This window comes from Helobdella robusta (genome assembly GCF_000326865.2).
Source record: "Helobdella robusta unplaced genomic scaffold HELROscaffold_11, whole genome shotgun sequence".
Lineage (NCBI taxonomy): Eukaryota > Metazoa > Annelida > Clitellata > Rhynchobdellida > Glossiphoniidae > Helobdella > Helobdella robusta.
Window position 1 is genome coordinate 598,331 of NW_008703617.1, and position 14,308 is coordinate 612,638.

At 32.5% G+C, this 14,308-nt stretch overlaps 5 protein-coding genes across 5 annotated transcripts in view; 2 read left to right on the forward strand and 3 right to left on the reverse strand.

Moving 5' to 3' along the window:
* Positions 1-737, forward strand: part of HELRODRAFT_190104 (hypothetical protein) — a gene marked incomplete at its 5' end in the record, with an annotated part of 7,173 nt that extends 6,436 nt beyond the window's left edge. The window contains one exon of the mRNA XM_009012625.1: positions 201-737. Coding sequence (XP_009010873.1) covers positions 201-278 — 78 coding nt within the window. The 3' untranslated portion in view covers positions 279-737. The remainder of the gene's footprint in view (positions 1-200) is intronic.
* Positions 738-866: 129 nt separating this feature from the next.
* Positions 867-2,477, reverse strand: HELRODRAFT_167111 (hypothetical protein; the record flags this gene model as incomplete). The annotated part of the gene is made up of 2 exons (XM_009012626.1): positions 867-1,987; positions 2,243-2,477. 2 exons carry the CDS (start codon positions 2,475-2,477, stop codon positions 867-869), a joined length of 1,356 nt encoding a protein of 451 aa, XP_009010874.1.
* Positions 2,478-6,052: 3,575 nt separating this feature from the next.
* HELRODRAFT_167112 (hypothetical protein) lies at positions 6,053-6,681 on the forward strand (the record flags this gene model as incomplete). The annotated part of the gene is made up of 2 exons (XM_009012627.1): positions 6,053-6,284; positions 6,521-6,681. The coding sequence occupies 2 exons, from the start codon at positions 6,053-6,055 to the stop codon at positions 6,679-6,681; spliced, it is 393 nt and encodes a 130-aa protein (XP_009010875.1).
* Positions 6,682-7,205: 524 nt separating this feature from the next.
* On the reverse strand, positions 7,206-7,885 carry HELRODRAFT_167113 (hypothetical protein; the record flags this gene model as incomplete). The annotated part of the gene is made up of 2 exons (XM_009012628.1): positions 7,206-7,364; positions 7,661-7,885. 2 exons carry the CDS (start codon positions 7,883-7,885, stop codon positions 7,206-7,208), a joined length of 384 nt encoding a protein of 127 aa, XP_009010876.1.
* A 633-nt stretch (positions 7,886-8,518) lies between these two features.
* HELRODRAFT_167114 (hypothetical protein) lies at positions 8,519-9,696 on the reverse strand (the record flags this gene model as incomplete). Its single annotated transcript, XM_009012629.1, has 3 exons — positions 8,519-8,673; positions 8,885-8,995; positions 9,633-9,696. 3 exons carry the CDS (start codon positions 9,694-9,696, stop codon positions 8,519-8,521), a joined length of 330 nt encoding a protein of 109 aa, XP_009010877.1.
* Positions 9,697-14,308: the final 4,612 nt, after the last annotated feature.

The window sequence follows — 14,308 nt, forward strand, 5'->3', positions numbered from 1 at the left end:
ACGAAGATTGTAGTGACGATGATGATGATGATGATTGTAGTTAAGATGATGATGATGATTGTAGTTAAGATGATGATGATGATTGTAGTTAAGATGATGATGATAATGATGATGATGATGATAATGAAGCTGACACCGACGACGATGCTGATGATGATGACGAGATGGAGGGCGATAATGAATGCATACATTCTTTCCAGGAAATGCTTGCCAGGAAAGAAAAGAAAAGAAAGAACAAAGGAAAGAACAGCAACAACAAAGAACAACAACAAATTTAGTAATTACAACAACAATAACGACGATGACGACAATAATAATTATAATAATTATAGTCATAATTTAATTGAAATTATGATGACTCTTACAATTATTACGAACAATAGTATTAGTTCAAATGCTTTCCTGTCTTTCATATAAGCATGGTTTATGTTATAAGCTTCATTACACTATATATATATAAACATATATATATACATATATATATATATAATATATGCTATGATATATATACATAGTATTGTATAAATTATATATGTATATATACCACTGTACATTGCTTATTTGCATATGTAGATGCATGTTATATTTTTAGTCCGTGTATATTGTTTAAGTATCTATACGTGTGTGTGTGTGTGTGTGTGTGTTTGTATGTTTGTTTGTCTTCAGTTAATGCTACTTCCATAGAACGTTAATGCTTCTTTGAAGTTTCAGTTCCGAAATAAAACTTCCCATAGCCGTATGGGCGTCGGTTTTCCATTATTGTTATCGTGATTATTATTATTGTTATTTATTATTATTATTGTTATTATTTATTATTGTTGTTATTATTTATTATTGTTGTTATTATTTATTATTATTATTGCTATTTATTCATCGGTCTCTTGAAAGAAGTTCGACGCTCTCAAGATGGTTCTCGATATGAAGAACGAAATCCGAATTGTATTTATGGCGTTTTCATGTGACAGGAAGTATAATTTAATTTTATTATGATTATTATCCATATTATTATTATTGTTATTATTATTCAGCAGAAGTTTCAATGAATCTTTGACGCTGTCCACTGCTCTTCTTGCTTGGATAAGTTTTCCAAAGAATTCGTCATCCAGATTAGTTAAATGTTTCACCAATTCTAACACCCAATCTGTTCCAGAGAGTAAGTAGACATCGTTCTTATTTAATTGACAGTTTTTGTTGGGACTGTCGGTGTGGAGGTTATACAAATTTTTTAGAATTTTAAAAGAGCATTCGGATAGATATTTAACTTCTTCAAAGGTTTCTCTATAAGGATTGAATATGACGATACTTACGAAGTCGTCAAAATCTGAGATGAACTCTAAATATTCTTTTTCATCATCTTCTGTGGCTTTCCATACTTTAAGTTCTCCGATTTTACCTAAATGATCATTAGTTATTGATTCTATGGGGCTTTTTATTAATTTTGCGTGTGTCACTCTGACTAAAAAATTTATTTGTTCTTTCCCTAATCTGTCTATTAATAGTACATTTAATGATTTTAGAAATAATTTTATATCTGGGGAGGCCACCTTTTGGCATGCTATTATGTCTATGTTTTTTAGGTTTGCCATAATCTTTTTGAAAGAATCGATGATTAGTGAAGTTTGAGTTTTATTTAGCGAGATATTGTTTGATGTTTTGAGATTTATATCGCAATCTATATCTGAATTGTTTAAATTTTCATCTAAGAAACATGAAAATAGAAGTATATTTAACTTTCTATTTTGAAGGTACCTTATTTGGTGCTTAAAAGGCTCTTCATATGGTTCTAACAGGCACCCGTTTATGATATCGACTTCTAAGTTTGGTTTTTTATCAGGTAGAACGATAATTCTGTATGAATTTTCAAACTCTAGTTGGCCTTTGATCGATTTTAAGAAACCTTCCAACAGTTTTATCTTGAACATTTCAGAATCACTTTCATCTATTCCTAATTTTTTGAGTTTTGTGTCTAAAAAAGCGTTCATGACACCTAGGGAATGATCGATTTTTTCATATTTAAACAGAAATTTACCAGGAAAGTTATTTCCATTCAAAAAATTCACAATTTCGTCAGTTAAACGGTCCAGTACTTCAGAAATCAAACAGCGGTTTAAGTCTAATTCCATGCAATTCTATAAAAAAAAAATTAATTCTAATACACAATTAATATTATTAATTTAGTAGGTAAATGTTATGAATAAGCCCACCAAAATAATAGATGAGGAGAGAACAGCTATTGAAGTACCCCCATCGTGATGATGACTTAAATGACGTAGAATGGCCGACAAAATAAATTTCACTAATTTGTTATCATTGTGAATTAGAAGTTGGTTGAAAAGTTTGAAGCTCGAGCAGACGAGAGCAACATTATTGTTGTTATCGTCGTCGTCTTCGGCCAGTTGCACCAATTTAGTTCGCCCGTCTCTGCCAATGAAATTAACGACGACGTTTAAAAAATTTTTCAAAACTAATTTATCCATTTTGACAAATTAATGACAAGTTTATTAATTATGCAAAAAAAGCTGTCTTTTGTCGACAGTTTAATTCAAATTTTTTCAATCGCACATTAATTTATCGTAACCATGGAAACTGATTAATAAACAAACACCTGAAGTAACAAAACTAAAATTAAACTTCGATTAAAACTCACCTCCAACTTTAAAGTTTTAATGACGTAATGAAAGGATAAAATATATCCATGTATTCAACCAGGAATCCAAAAATATAACCCCAATAGCTAGCGTAGAAACAGCAAGAATCGTTTCGACCATCTGGGATTTAACCAGGGTTTGAGATTTGGAGGAAGAATGTCAGATCCCTTGTGTATAAAAAACCAAAAGCAATGATGATTTGTTGGAATTTGGTAGGTTGGATTACAAATAGGTTGAAAGTTTAGTGAATGTTGTTAAAGATGTCCTGTGGACGTTGAAGGCAATCAGAGAAAAGCCCAGAGGCGTCATTTGGGGGGAGGCAGGGGGGGCAATTGCCCCCCCCAAAGAAAAATTATAAAATATTAAAATTATAAATTATAAGTGTAAATTTTAAATTCTTTGTAAAAAGGATATAATAGGATATATAGTTTAGTAATTTTAAAACTTTAAAAATTTAGAAATTTTAAAAACTTTAAAAATGTAAAATTTATTATAATGTTGCACTGACGAGACTAGGTAGTCGAAATAGTACTATATGCATACATGTAGATAATGACATCTTCTGTAAATAGGAATTTTGTTAATAGTATTAACAAGTTAAGCTTGGTAGATCGGAGAATTATTCGAAGAATCGAGAAACTATTATATAGATTGAGTACTGTAAAAAACGCCGTGATCTTTACTAATATATATATATATATATATATATATATATATACATAACTTACATAATATACATATATATACATTACATTAATAAACTTACTTTATTAATATATATATATATGTATATATATATATATATATATATATATATATATATATATATATATATATATATATACGTTACATGCTAAGTCATAGACCACATAAGTTCGCCCCCCCCCCAACCAAAATCTGAAATGACACCCCTGTAAAAGCCTGCTTCTGAATCTTAAAAGAAGGACGAGATGGTTGCTGATAAACAAGATGATACACAGATATTGACACTGAGAGAGATGTTTAACGTTAATTATTTTAATTTCGTAGGGCTTGTAAAAAAGACTAGTGTGTGCTGTGAAATCGTTTTGAATGTTTTTATTTTTCAAAAGTTTTAATGACCCGCGGAATCAAAACGACTCGTGATACTTGCTCTTGAAATAATTATAAAATTCAAATCAAACATTTAACCGCATGAAAACAACGATGCAAGGTAATAATTTTTATCTTAACTAACTTGAAAAACAAACTGAGAACAATTTAAAAATCATTTAGAAACTAGAAAACTGTTTTGAGAATTAATCAATGTATCAATTAGACAACACCAGCTATTCAGATCATTCAAAATCAAAGGACATCACACTCAGCGTGTTTATCATTCAAATAAAATTCAACCAACACTACCAGCCAACCAACCAGTCAATCAATCAACCAGTCAATCAATCAACCAGTCATTCAATCAACCAGTCATTCAATCAACCAGTCAATCAATCAACCAGTCAATCAACCAGTCATTCAATCAACCAGTCATTCAATCAACCAGTCAATCAATCAATCAACCAGTCATTCAATCAACCAGTCAATCAATCTATCAATCAATCAACCAGTCAATCAATCAATCAACCAGTCAATCAATTAACCAGTCAATCAATCAAACATGCAACCAATCAACCATGCAACCAATCAACCAGTCAATCAATTAACCAATCAATCAATCAATCAATCAATCAATCAATCAATCAATCAATCAATCAATCAATCAACCAATCAATCAACCAGTCAATCAATCAACCAGTCAATCAATCAACCAGTCAATCAATCAACCAGTCAATCAATCAACCTTTACACGTCTCCACAATAAGAGCCACTGCACAGGCTATAGAGATTATAGCCGCGAAGACCAAGAGGAATCTTTGATTGGCATGGAATGTATGATATTTGTCGTTGCTATGCACTATGTTCAGTAACAGCACTAATGAAGCTGCACGAACGAACGAACGAATGAATGAGTGAATGAATAAATGAGTGAATGAATAGATGATTGAGTGAATGTATGAACGAATGGATGAACGAACGAACATTACGAATTAATGAACGATTGATGAATGAACATTTTATTTAATAGCTGAACAGGTAGATGAAGAAATGAATTAATTATAAAAAAAATCAACCAACCAACCAATTAACCATCCAACCAACCAACTAATCAACCAACCAATCAACCATCCAACCAGTCACCCAACCAACCAATAAACCAACCAACAAACCCTCAACTAATAGAAACACGATTATGCAGATCAGCCAGACCTTCTTGTTGCTCTGATTTTCAATCTCAAATACACAGAGCAACACCAATGCTGTCGTGATGCACAGAAAGGCTATGATGATCAAGAAGGACTGATAGTTCTTGGCTGTTGAAGTGTACATGTACCCGAATACGAACTGCTGGTACGCAATCAACAAGTACATGGCACTCTAAAAAATTAGGTATAATTTTATATTTCTTATAAAAAAAATTGTGCTGATACTATTAATACACTGAAGTAATTATGGCATAATAATTATGGTATAATAAGTATGGCAAAATAATTAAGGCGATATAATTATGATACTATAATTATGGAATAATTTTTTTTTATTATACCAATCAAATAGTTGAACATGGTGAGAAATACTTGATAGAGGAGATCCATTTTTTTGTTAGGTTCTCAGTGAGATGCTATCGATGTGGCAATCTGTGAGAGGAAAAGCGTAAAAATTTATAGAAAAATGTAGAATTTTACAGAATTTTCGGCGATAAAATTATGAAATTATGAATAGTAATAGATCATTAAATTGAAATTTCTTGGCAAGAAACGAACTCAGCTATTTTGAAATCGTATTCCGGCCTATAACGTATTTTGAAAGTTTCGGGTGAATTTTGAGATGGGAAATTACTGAAAATAAATTTGTATTGTTATATTTTATTATTTAAACAGTTTTATCTTAAAATAATTTGTATTTAATATAAAATAATTTAAATTAATAATATGCGAATTAAAAATATAATATTAGCTATTATTGTCAAACAGAGCTTTCCATACTTGTGCATACGTGCCTAAAATTAATTCAAATAAAAACGGTTTTCAGAGCATTTTGAATAGTATTTACGATTAAAATTGTTACAAATTGATTGAGTTATTTATAACTACATTATACATTATAGATTGTAATTAATTTAATTTATTTTAACTTTCCGAACTTTAAATAATTTTCAATACAATCATATTATTTACTGAATAAATTTAATATTGAATGATATAAATAAAACTAGCTAACTAAGCAGATGTTATTAATTTTCTGACATTTAACTCACTAAATTGAAACATTATTAAATAATAATAATATCATTAAAATAAAAAAAAAATAATAATAAAATAATAAGAATGCTAGTTGGCCAAGGAAAAAAATCTTATCCAATATTCTTCTGTTTCCTGGCCTATCAGTTGGAACTGTACTTATTTGTGAAGCAGGAGATCTTCCAAAGGGATTTTGTGGAAATTGGAACATTGTCTTCCATCACCATAGCTTTTATGGTCTACGTGCAAATCACCTTTGGGGAATGGTCGAACAGTAAAGTTGCCAAAATTGTCGCCGCCATTTTGGTTCTAGTTGCAGGTTGGCTGGGGAGGGTTTTTTAGTTCAGTTTTGGTTGGCTGGTTGGTGGTGTAATGGTATAGCTGTGAAAGTTATATATGAGTTTATGTTACAATGTATGTGTTAGTGTGTGTGTGTGTATGTGTGTGTGTGTGATACTCTGTATGTATGTGTATGTGTGTGTAAGTATAATTAATTTATATATATATATAATTATATATAGTATGCTTAAGGAATAATTTTTTTATATTTTTTAGGTGGTTTTGCTGTGGTCACAGTCATCCTGACTTTGATGGACGATAATAAGAAGCATAAGACTTCAGATTCGTCAGTGTTTTACTATGTAGTTAATCTTACTGTAGTGGCTGTATTCTCTTTAACCAGTGGAATCTTACAGTTTATTTTCATTTCGGCATGAGGATTATTATTATTGTTATTTTGTTATGTTTATTCTTATTATTCGTTATAATTGCTGTTCTTTCATTTGTGTTTCGTTTGGTTAGTAGTGAAGGTTTGTCAAGTTTATTTAGTTTTTTAAGATATCGTTTGACTGCTTTGGTCGAGTTGTTGGATGAAAATCTAGCTAGACTCTTCATCTGGAGGCATTTTAGTTTTATAACTTAAAATATTTGAATAAGAAATGCATAAAATAAACAAGCTAGTTGATGAATCAGTTGTATTTCTTTGAAATAAATAACAAAAACGAAAAATAATAGAATGATTAACCGTCAAAATTAGTTAAATAAAATTATTTTCATTAAAATTTGCTCTGTTTGAGGTTATTCGTTAATCATCTCAAATAATAAACCGATTTAGCACAAACAATCGTCTTGTACGTAATTTAAAAATATTGGCTAACGTATGTATGTACCCCGATACAAAAAAAACTTAATATGAAGAGGTACTGTGTCTATTTCGGGTACTATGATAGTATGTTGGGTGTCAGTTGCGTTTTTTGACTCCAAAATCCGGTTTACAAGCAGATTTCAAGAGTTCTGGTGCACATTCTTTCACCATTTCTAATAATTTTCCTGACTGGGCCAGTTCCAGAGTTTCGTCGGCCCCTCCGATTGATTTACCATTTATGAAGACCCTTGGTACCTTGGGGTTGGTAAAATTTTCATGAATTTATCGAGGAAACGAATCATGTTTGCTTGTTTGGGCCGCGGTGTGATCAAATCGCGATTAGAATTTGAAATTTTTTTTGTTAGGTTAGGTTTCTGTCGTGATGCTAGATGTTCATGTTTACGATGATGACGTTAAATGGTTAATATTGTCAATTAATTGAAAATAACTCTAGACATAACTAGATTCTAACAAAAGAAAGAGAGAGAGTAAGAAATAGAGAAGAAGTACTAAAAGAGAGAAAGAGAGAGAGAGGTGCCAACAAACCAGACCGTTCTAGCGCCAGTCATATCTCCAAGCTTCTGCTGCATCTTGTCCATGTCCTCCATCTGATTCAGGCTCACTGAGCAGAACGGGATCTTCAATTTGTTGAAAATTTCCAGCGCGTCCTGACTGAATGGGCAGGAATCCTTTATAAAGAGAACCACACAGTTTTTCGCGATCGTTTTCGAGATGAAATCGCCTTGAGTCGTTTCTTTAGATCCCAGAATTCCCATTTTCACGGAAACCCGAATTCGGCTCTCTCGTCGTCTTATAGTTAATTTCAGAGTATTTGAAATTCGTTTGGAATGTCATTAACTATGTATGTGCGTGAGAGTGACTGAGTGTGAGTGTGTGTGTGTAAGTGTGTGTGAGTGTGTGTGTGTGTGTGTTAAATTACGAGAAAAATAAGCTTTTATTGGTTTTCCAAATTAAAATGCGAGTAAAATTTAGTAGGCAGACTGATGGGATTGTTTATTTTTGGTCGTAAATAAGATTAGTGTTTATGTTAACTTTAGTCAATAACGTTTACGTCACTGTGTGTGTGTGTGTTTGTGTGTGTGTGTTTGTGTGTGTGTGTACGTGTGCGTGTTGCTAAAAAACTTCGCGGTACCAGATAAACGCGAAGTAAACAAATTAATGCAAAAAAAAGAGTATTTATTCAATTTCATTTTTATTTTTGTCAAAACTATTTTCATAAAATTAAATCAACGACAAGTCAATATTTTTCACCGTTATTATCTTCATCGTCATATTTTCAAGTAGCTCGCGCACGCACACACGCGCACACACGTACACACACACACATAGACACATACGTACACATACATTCACAAATTATGACAGTAAATCTTCTAAAATAATAACTATTAATCAAAGAAGTCGATGACGAGTAGTATTAGCAGCGAAATGCCTATGCATAATATAACTAGGGCTGGAAAGTTTAGTAGGAATCGAACCACTGGTCTTGGAGACGCTTCTCCCGCTACCGGAAATAGGACGTTTGTTGCTAAAATTAGACCTACTGTGTGTGTGTTTGTGTGATTGTGTGTTTGTGTGTGTGTGTGTTTGTTTGTGTGTTTGTGTGTGTCTGTGTGCTTAACTATTAAGACATTATCGTTAGTAACTATTCCTATAGATATTTGTTAGTGTTGGCTTAGTGAAATAGCAGACCACACACACACACACACACACACACACACACACCACACACACACACACACATACACACATACCTGAAACTAGTAAAAAAAACACGATGGCTATGTACCAGTAAAAAGGAGATCCAGAAGCTGTTATCTTCCTCATGCATAATAGAATTATCCCTAGTGAAAATGTTCCAAAACCTTCGAAATTAAAATTATTATATTATAGTTATAATTAATAAAGTTATAATTATAATGTATGTGTGTGTGTATGTCTGTGTGTGTGTATGTGTGTGTACATCATCCCTAATCCCTAAAAAAGAACTAACATATAAACATTAGTATTGGTATGTAGCCAGAGAAAGGAGTTAGAATATAGCCGAGAAGGAATTGTTGAAAAGCTATAATCCCGTACATGCTGCACTGTAGATAACAATTGAAATCACATTTACGATCATAATCATAATATTTTCATTAGTTATAATAATAATTATAATATAATAACAATAATTATTATTATTATTATAATTATCATAATTATAATTTTTGCGACTGACATTCTTTAAGATCCCTCCCATGTTATTTTCTGGATACTCATGGAGAAGAAATGTTCCCTAATCGTTTGCTGTTATAATATTTAATATTATTATTATTATTTAATTATTATTATTATTAATATAATTTCATTATTATTATTTTTAATTATTTATGATGGTTTTGCCGAGATTGTTGTTATTGGTATTGTTTATTATTATTATTATTATTTTTGTAGGGATGTGTTTCATTATACGCCTTTATATTTTCTCTCGGATAGTAAAACGTTGTTCGTCGCATTGACCTTGACCTCTTCTCCCTGCTATCTTGCCAGTGGTTGTTGGATTTTCCATTCTTTCCTTCCGCATGATGTGACCAAAAAACTTTTAACTGCCCCCCCCCGTCTGATTATCTGCAGTAATTTCCTCTTTTCATAACCGGACTGTTTTAATACATCCTCATTCGAAGTATCAGAGGTCCAACTAATTTTCATAATTCTTCTCGAGAACCATTTTTTTAATCCATATTTTGTGAATAAATTTGATTAAAAAAACACATCTCAGCAGAGTTAATCTTTTTTTCCATTTCTTTTAAAATTGGCTCGTTTACTGGTCATTCGTAGCATGAAGATAGCCTTTCTTGAACACAATCCTCTCTCTTCAAATATAAATTGGACTATGAAATTTCAAGCCTAATTTTGCTACAGACTATCATCATCAGAATCTGCACATATACAGTTTCGAGTGAAGCAAGAACTTCCCGAGTTGCCAAGTTTCGCAAGATGACTTATCGAGACTGATTGTTCGATGTAGCTCACATTTCGTTGCTTTAGGTTTTTTTTTGTTATAATCCAAACAAAATAATGGTAATAAAAAAATTTATTTAAGACAATAACAAGAACAACAACAATAATAATAACAATAATAATGGTAATAATAATAATTATTATTGTTGTTGTTGTTGTTGTGATTATTTTTATATAAACTCCAATGTTGTTAATATGTTAGCCTATTAGAGCGAATGATGAACGTACCAACGAATGTATGAATGAAAAAATAAAGGAATGAATGATAGAACGATTGATTGATTGATTGATCGATGAATTGAATAAACGAATGGACAACTGAATGAAATTATGAATAAACGAATTAGTTAATAGACAGATGAGAAACTATTTTTTTCAACTTTTCGCATCCAAATTTTCGCCTGTTTCTTCTGCCTCTTCTCTCTCTCTCTCTCTCTCTCTCTTTTTCTCTCTCTTTCTCTCTCTCTCTCTCTCTCTCTCTCTCTCTCAGTTATTGATACACATAAGAACCAGCAAGGTGATACCGATAATGAGGATTGTGAGGATTGGAAATGCGATCAGGAAGTATACATTCTGGTTGTGGGAGATCCCCTTCGCTGAGCTATCCCGAGGGAATAGGATTATCGTCATGATTATCAATCCGGCTGTGATTATTTGGTTGGTTGATTGGTTGGTTGGTTGATTGTTTGAATGGTTAGATGGTTGGTTGATTGGTTGGTTGATTGTTTGAATGGTTAGATGGTTGATTGGTTGGATGGTTGGTTGTGTGATTGATTGGTTGGTTGGTTAGATGGTTGGTTAATTAGTTGGATGGTTGATTGATTGGTTAGATGGTTGGTTGATTAATTGGTTGATTGATTGGTAATGTGATTGAAGAGTAGAAGAGTGGTTGGTGTTGGCTGGCGGGCGTTTTATTTTAAAAGTTTTCTGATTAAGTTGATCATTATTAATATGATAGATTGAGCCAGTGAAGTGACAAATTCAACAAGCAACACACACGCGCGCGCACACGCACACACAAACAAACAAACACATACACAAACAAACACAAACAAACACAAACAAACACAGAAATACCGGCAACGAGAAGAAATATTGTAATGCAAATGAACCATATCTTGCTACCTCGTGGCATTATCATGTAGTAGACCAACAGCAGCGACATGCCAACGGTAAAACACAGCATCGCTAAATCATGAATAAATCATGAATAAATTATGATAATTTATGTTAATTATGAACAGTAGTGCAGTGACGGGAAATTTAAAATAAAACGTAAGAATTGAACTTACAAGCCAGCATGATCAGCGTTAAATTTCCTTCCATTGGGATGAGACAGTAACCCATGGCAAACTGTTGAAATGCTATGAGGCCATACATACAGCACTGATGATGATGATGATGATGGTGATGATGGTTATGATGGTGTCGATGGTGGTGATGATGGTGGTGATGATGGTGGTGATGGTGGTTATGATGGTGGTGGTTAGGATGATGATGACAATAATGTATATGAAAATGATGATGACGATGATGATGGTTATGATGATGATGATGACGATAGTGATGATGATGATGATGATGAAAAGGATGGTGATGATGATGATGATGATGAGGATGGTGGTGGTGATGATGATGACGGTGGTGGTGATAGGGATAACTTACGTTCTTCACAAGACCCATGTTTGATTCGTTTGGCTATTTAGACTTGCTTCTAATTTGACGCTCAGTTAATTTTAAATATTATTATTATTATTTATTATTAATATTATTATTATTATTATTTATTATTATTATTGTTATTATTATTGTTGTTGTTATTAGTGTTCCCTATGTATGTGCGTGACGTCACCAATTATTTATTTAGGATTTTTGGTTTTTGGTTTACTTGGGGTTTATTTTTTTATTCTAAATGGTAGAATATCTCAATAATGATATAGTTATTATTATTATTATTATTATTACTAATGTTACTACTACTACTACTACTACTGCTTTTACTACTACTACTACTACTACCACTGCTACTACTACTACTACGGCTAGAGCGGAGCGTGATTCCAAATTGCAAAATGAAATAAAAATGAGATCTAGTAAGATTAAGAGATCATTCTTTCTTTAACTCTGGGAAGAAGTTTGCTAAATTGAGAATTCAACGTTACACACACCACACACACACACCACACACACATACCACACACACATACCACACACACACACACACACACACCACCACCACACACACACACGCGCACACAAGATTAAGAGATCATTCTTTCTTTAACTTTGGGAAGAAGTTTGCTTAAGTGAAAATTCAACGTTACACACACACACACACAGACAGGCAGACAGACACTCAATCCATGCAAAGGTCGACAAGGAGAGCGATGGAGGCAGACAGGCAGACGAGCGATGCGAACGCAAAGAGGAACCTGGCTATATGAGGGAACAGGTCTGAGGTCTTATCATTCGGGTGCATGAAGTTGATGACGATGATACCAGCAACTGTGAGGATGATAGTGATAATGGTTGTTGTGGTGGTGATGATGATGATGAAGATAGTGACGGTGATGAGGAAGACAGTGGTTGTGATGATGATGATGAAGAAGATTGTGATGATGATGAAGAAGACAGTGGTTGTGATGATGAAGAAGATTGTGGTTGTGATGATAATGTAGACGATGGTGAGGACGATGATGGCGATGAAGATGATGATGAAGAAGAAGAAGCGATGGTTACGATGAAGAAGATGATGATGGTGCTGGCAATGATGAAAATGAAGATGATGATGGTGGCGATGAAGATGATGACGACAACATAGCAGTTGTTCAAGGCGATAACAATGCTGTACGTGTTGATAATAATAATGCTAATCAGGTACCTACTACTGATAAGATAATAATGCTAACGAGAATGAAAATGATTCGAACAAGAGAATCAAACAAAAGATGAACTCACACACAGCCAGTAGGAAGACTATGATGCAGACGTACCAGACATATGTGTTGTCCGGGCTTATCATGTAGTAGACGCAGATGAGGATGATGGCTAGAGTGAAGCAGACGAAAGCTGTTTTGTTTGAATGGTTGGTCGGTAGATCGATTGGTTGGTTGGTTGTTTGGCAATTTGAATGATTGGATGATTGATAGATGATTGATTGATTGATCGAGTGACTGATTGATTTGATGATTGATTGATAGATGATTGATTTGATTGATTGGATGACTGATTGATTTGATTGACTGATTGATTGATTAATTAATTGATTGATTGATTGTATATACCTGCAAACATGATATAAGGAACGGATTTGTGTTCTTTTATAGGCACGATGAGGTAGCCAAGTAGAAATTGCTGGTAGGCCATTATGCCATACATAACAACCTAGTGACGACGACGACGATGGTGTTGATAATGATGATGTTGATGCTATGATGATGATGAAGATGGTGACGAATGGAGGTTTTGAAAAAATTGTTGAAATTTCAATGATGAAATCCCAGTAAAATAGTGCAAAAATGTTAACATGGCCGATCGAATTCTTTAAAATGGCGGGAGAACTTTTAGAATTGGCGCGAAAAACGATAGCATCATCGATAGAATTCTTAAAAATGGCGGGAAAACTTTTAAAATTGGCGCAAAAAACTTGAAATTCATTCATCTGTCATTGCGTACTAACATTGCTCAAAATAGACATTTTAATTGTTATTATTAGTATTATTTGTATTATTATTATTTATTATTATTATCGTTATGTAAAAAAATTATTAAAAATAATTATTATTAATATTCGTATGTTTAGATTTAGATTGAATAAAATTGTTACTGATATTTATTATTATTATGAAATAGCGAAAAAGATCGTCACGAAACAACAACAACAAAAATAATAATAACAGACAAAGTAATAATAACAATAATAATAATAATTATTATTATTATTCATTCATTTGTTCTTTCGTTCGTTCGTTCGTTCGTTCGTTCGTTTGCCCTAACGAGAAACAGGTTCAACGAACGGAGCCATCCGTCCAATCGAAGAATCATTTTATTCAATGAAAAATTAAACATAATTGGCGGGAAAACTAATTCAAATTTCAAAAATCGGAATAATAATAACAACAACAATAATAATAATAATAATAATAATAATAACAATAATAATAATGATAATAATG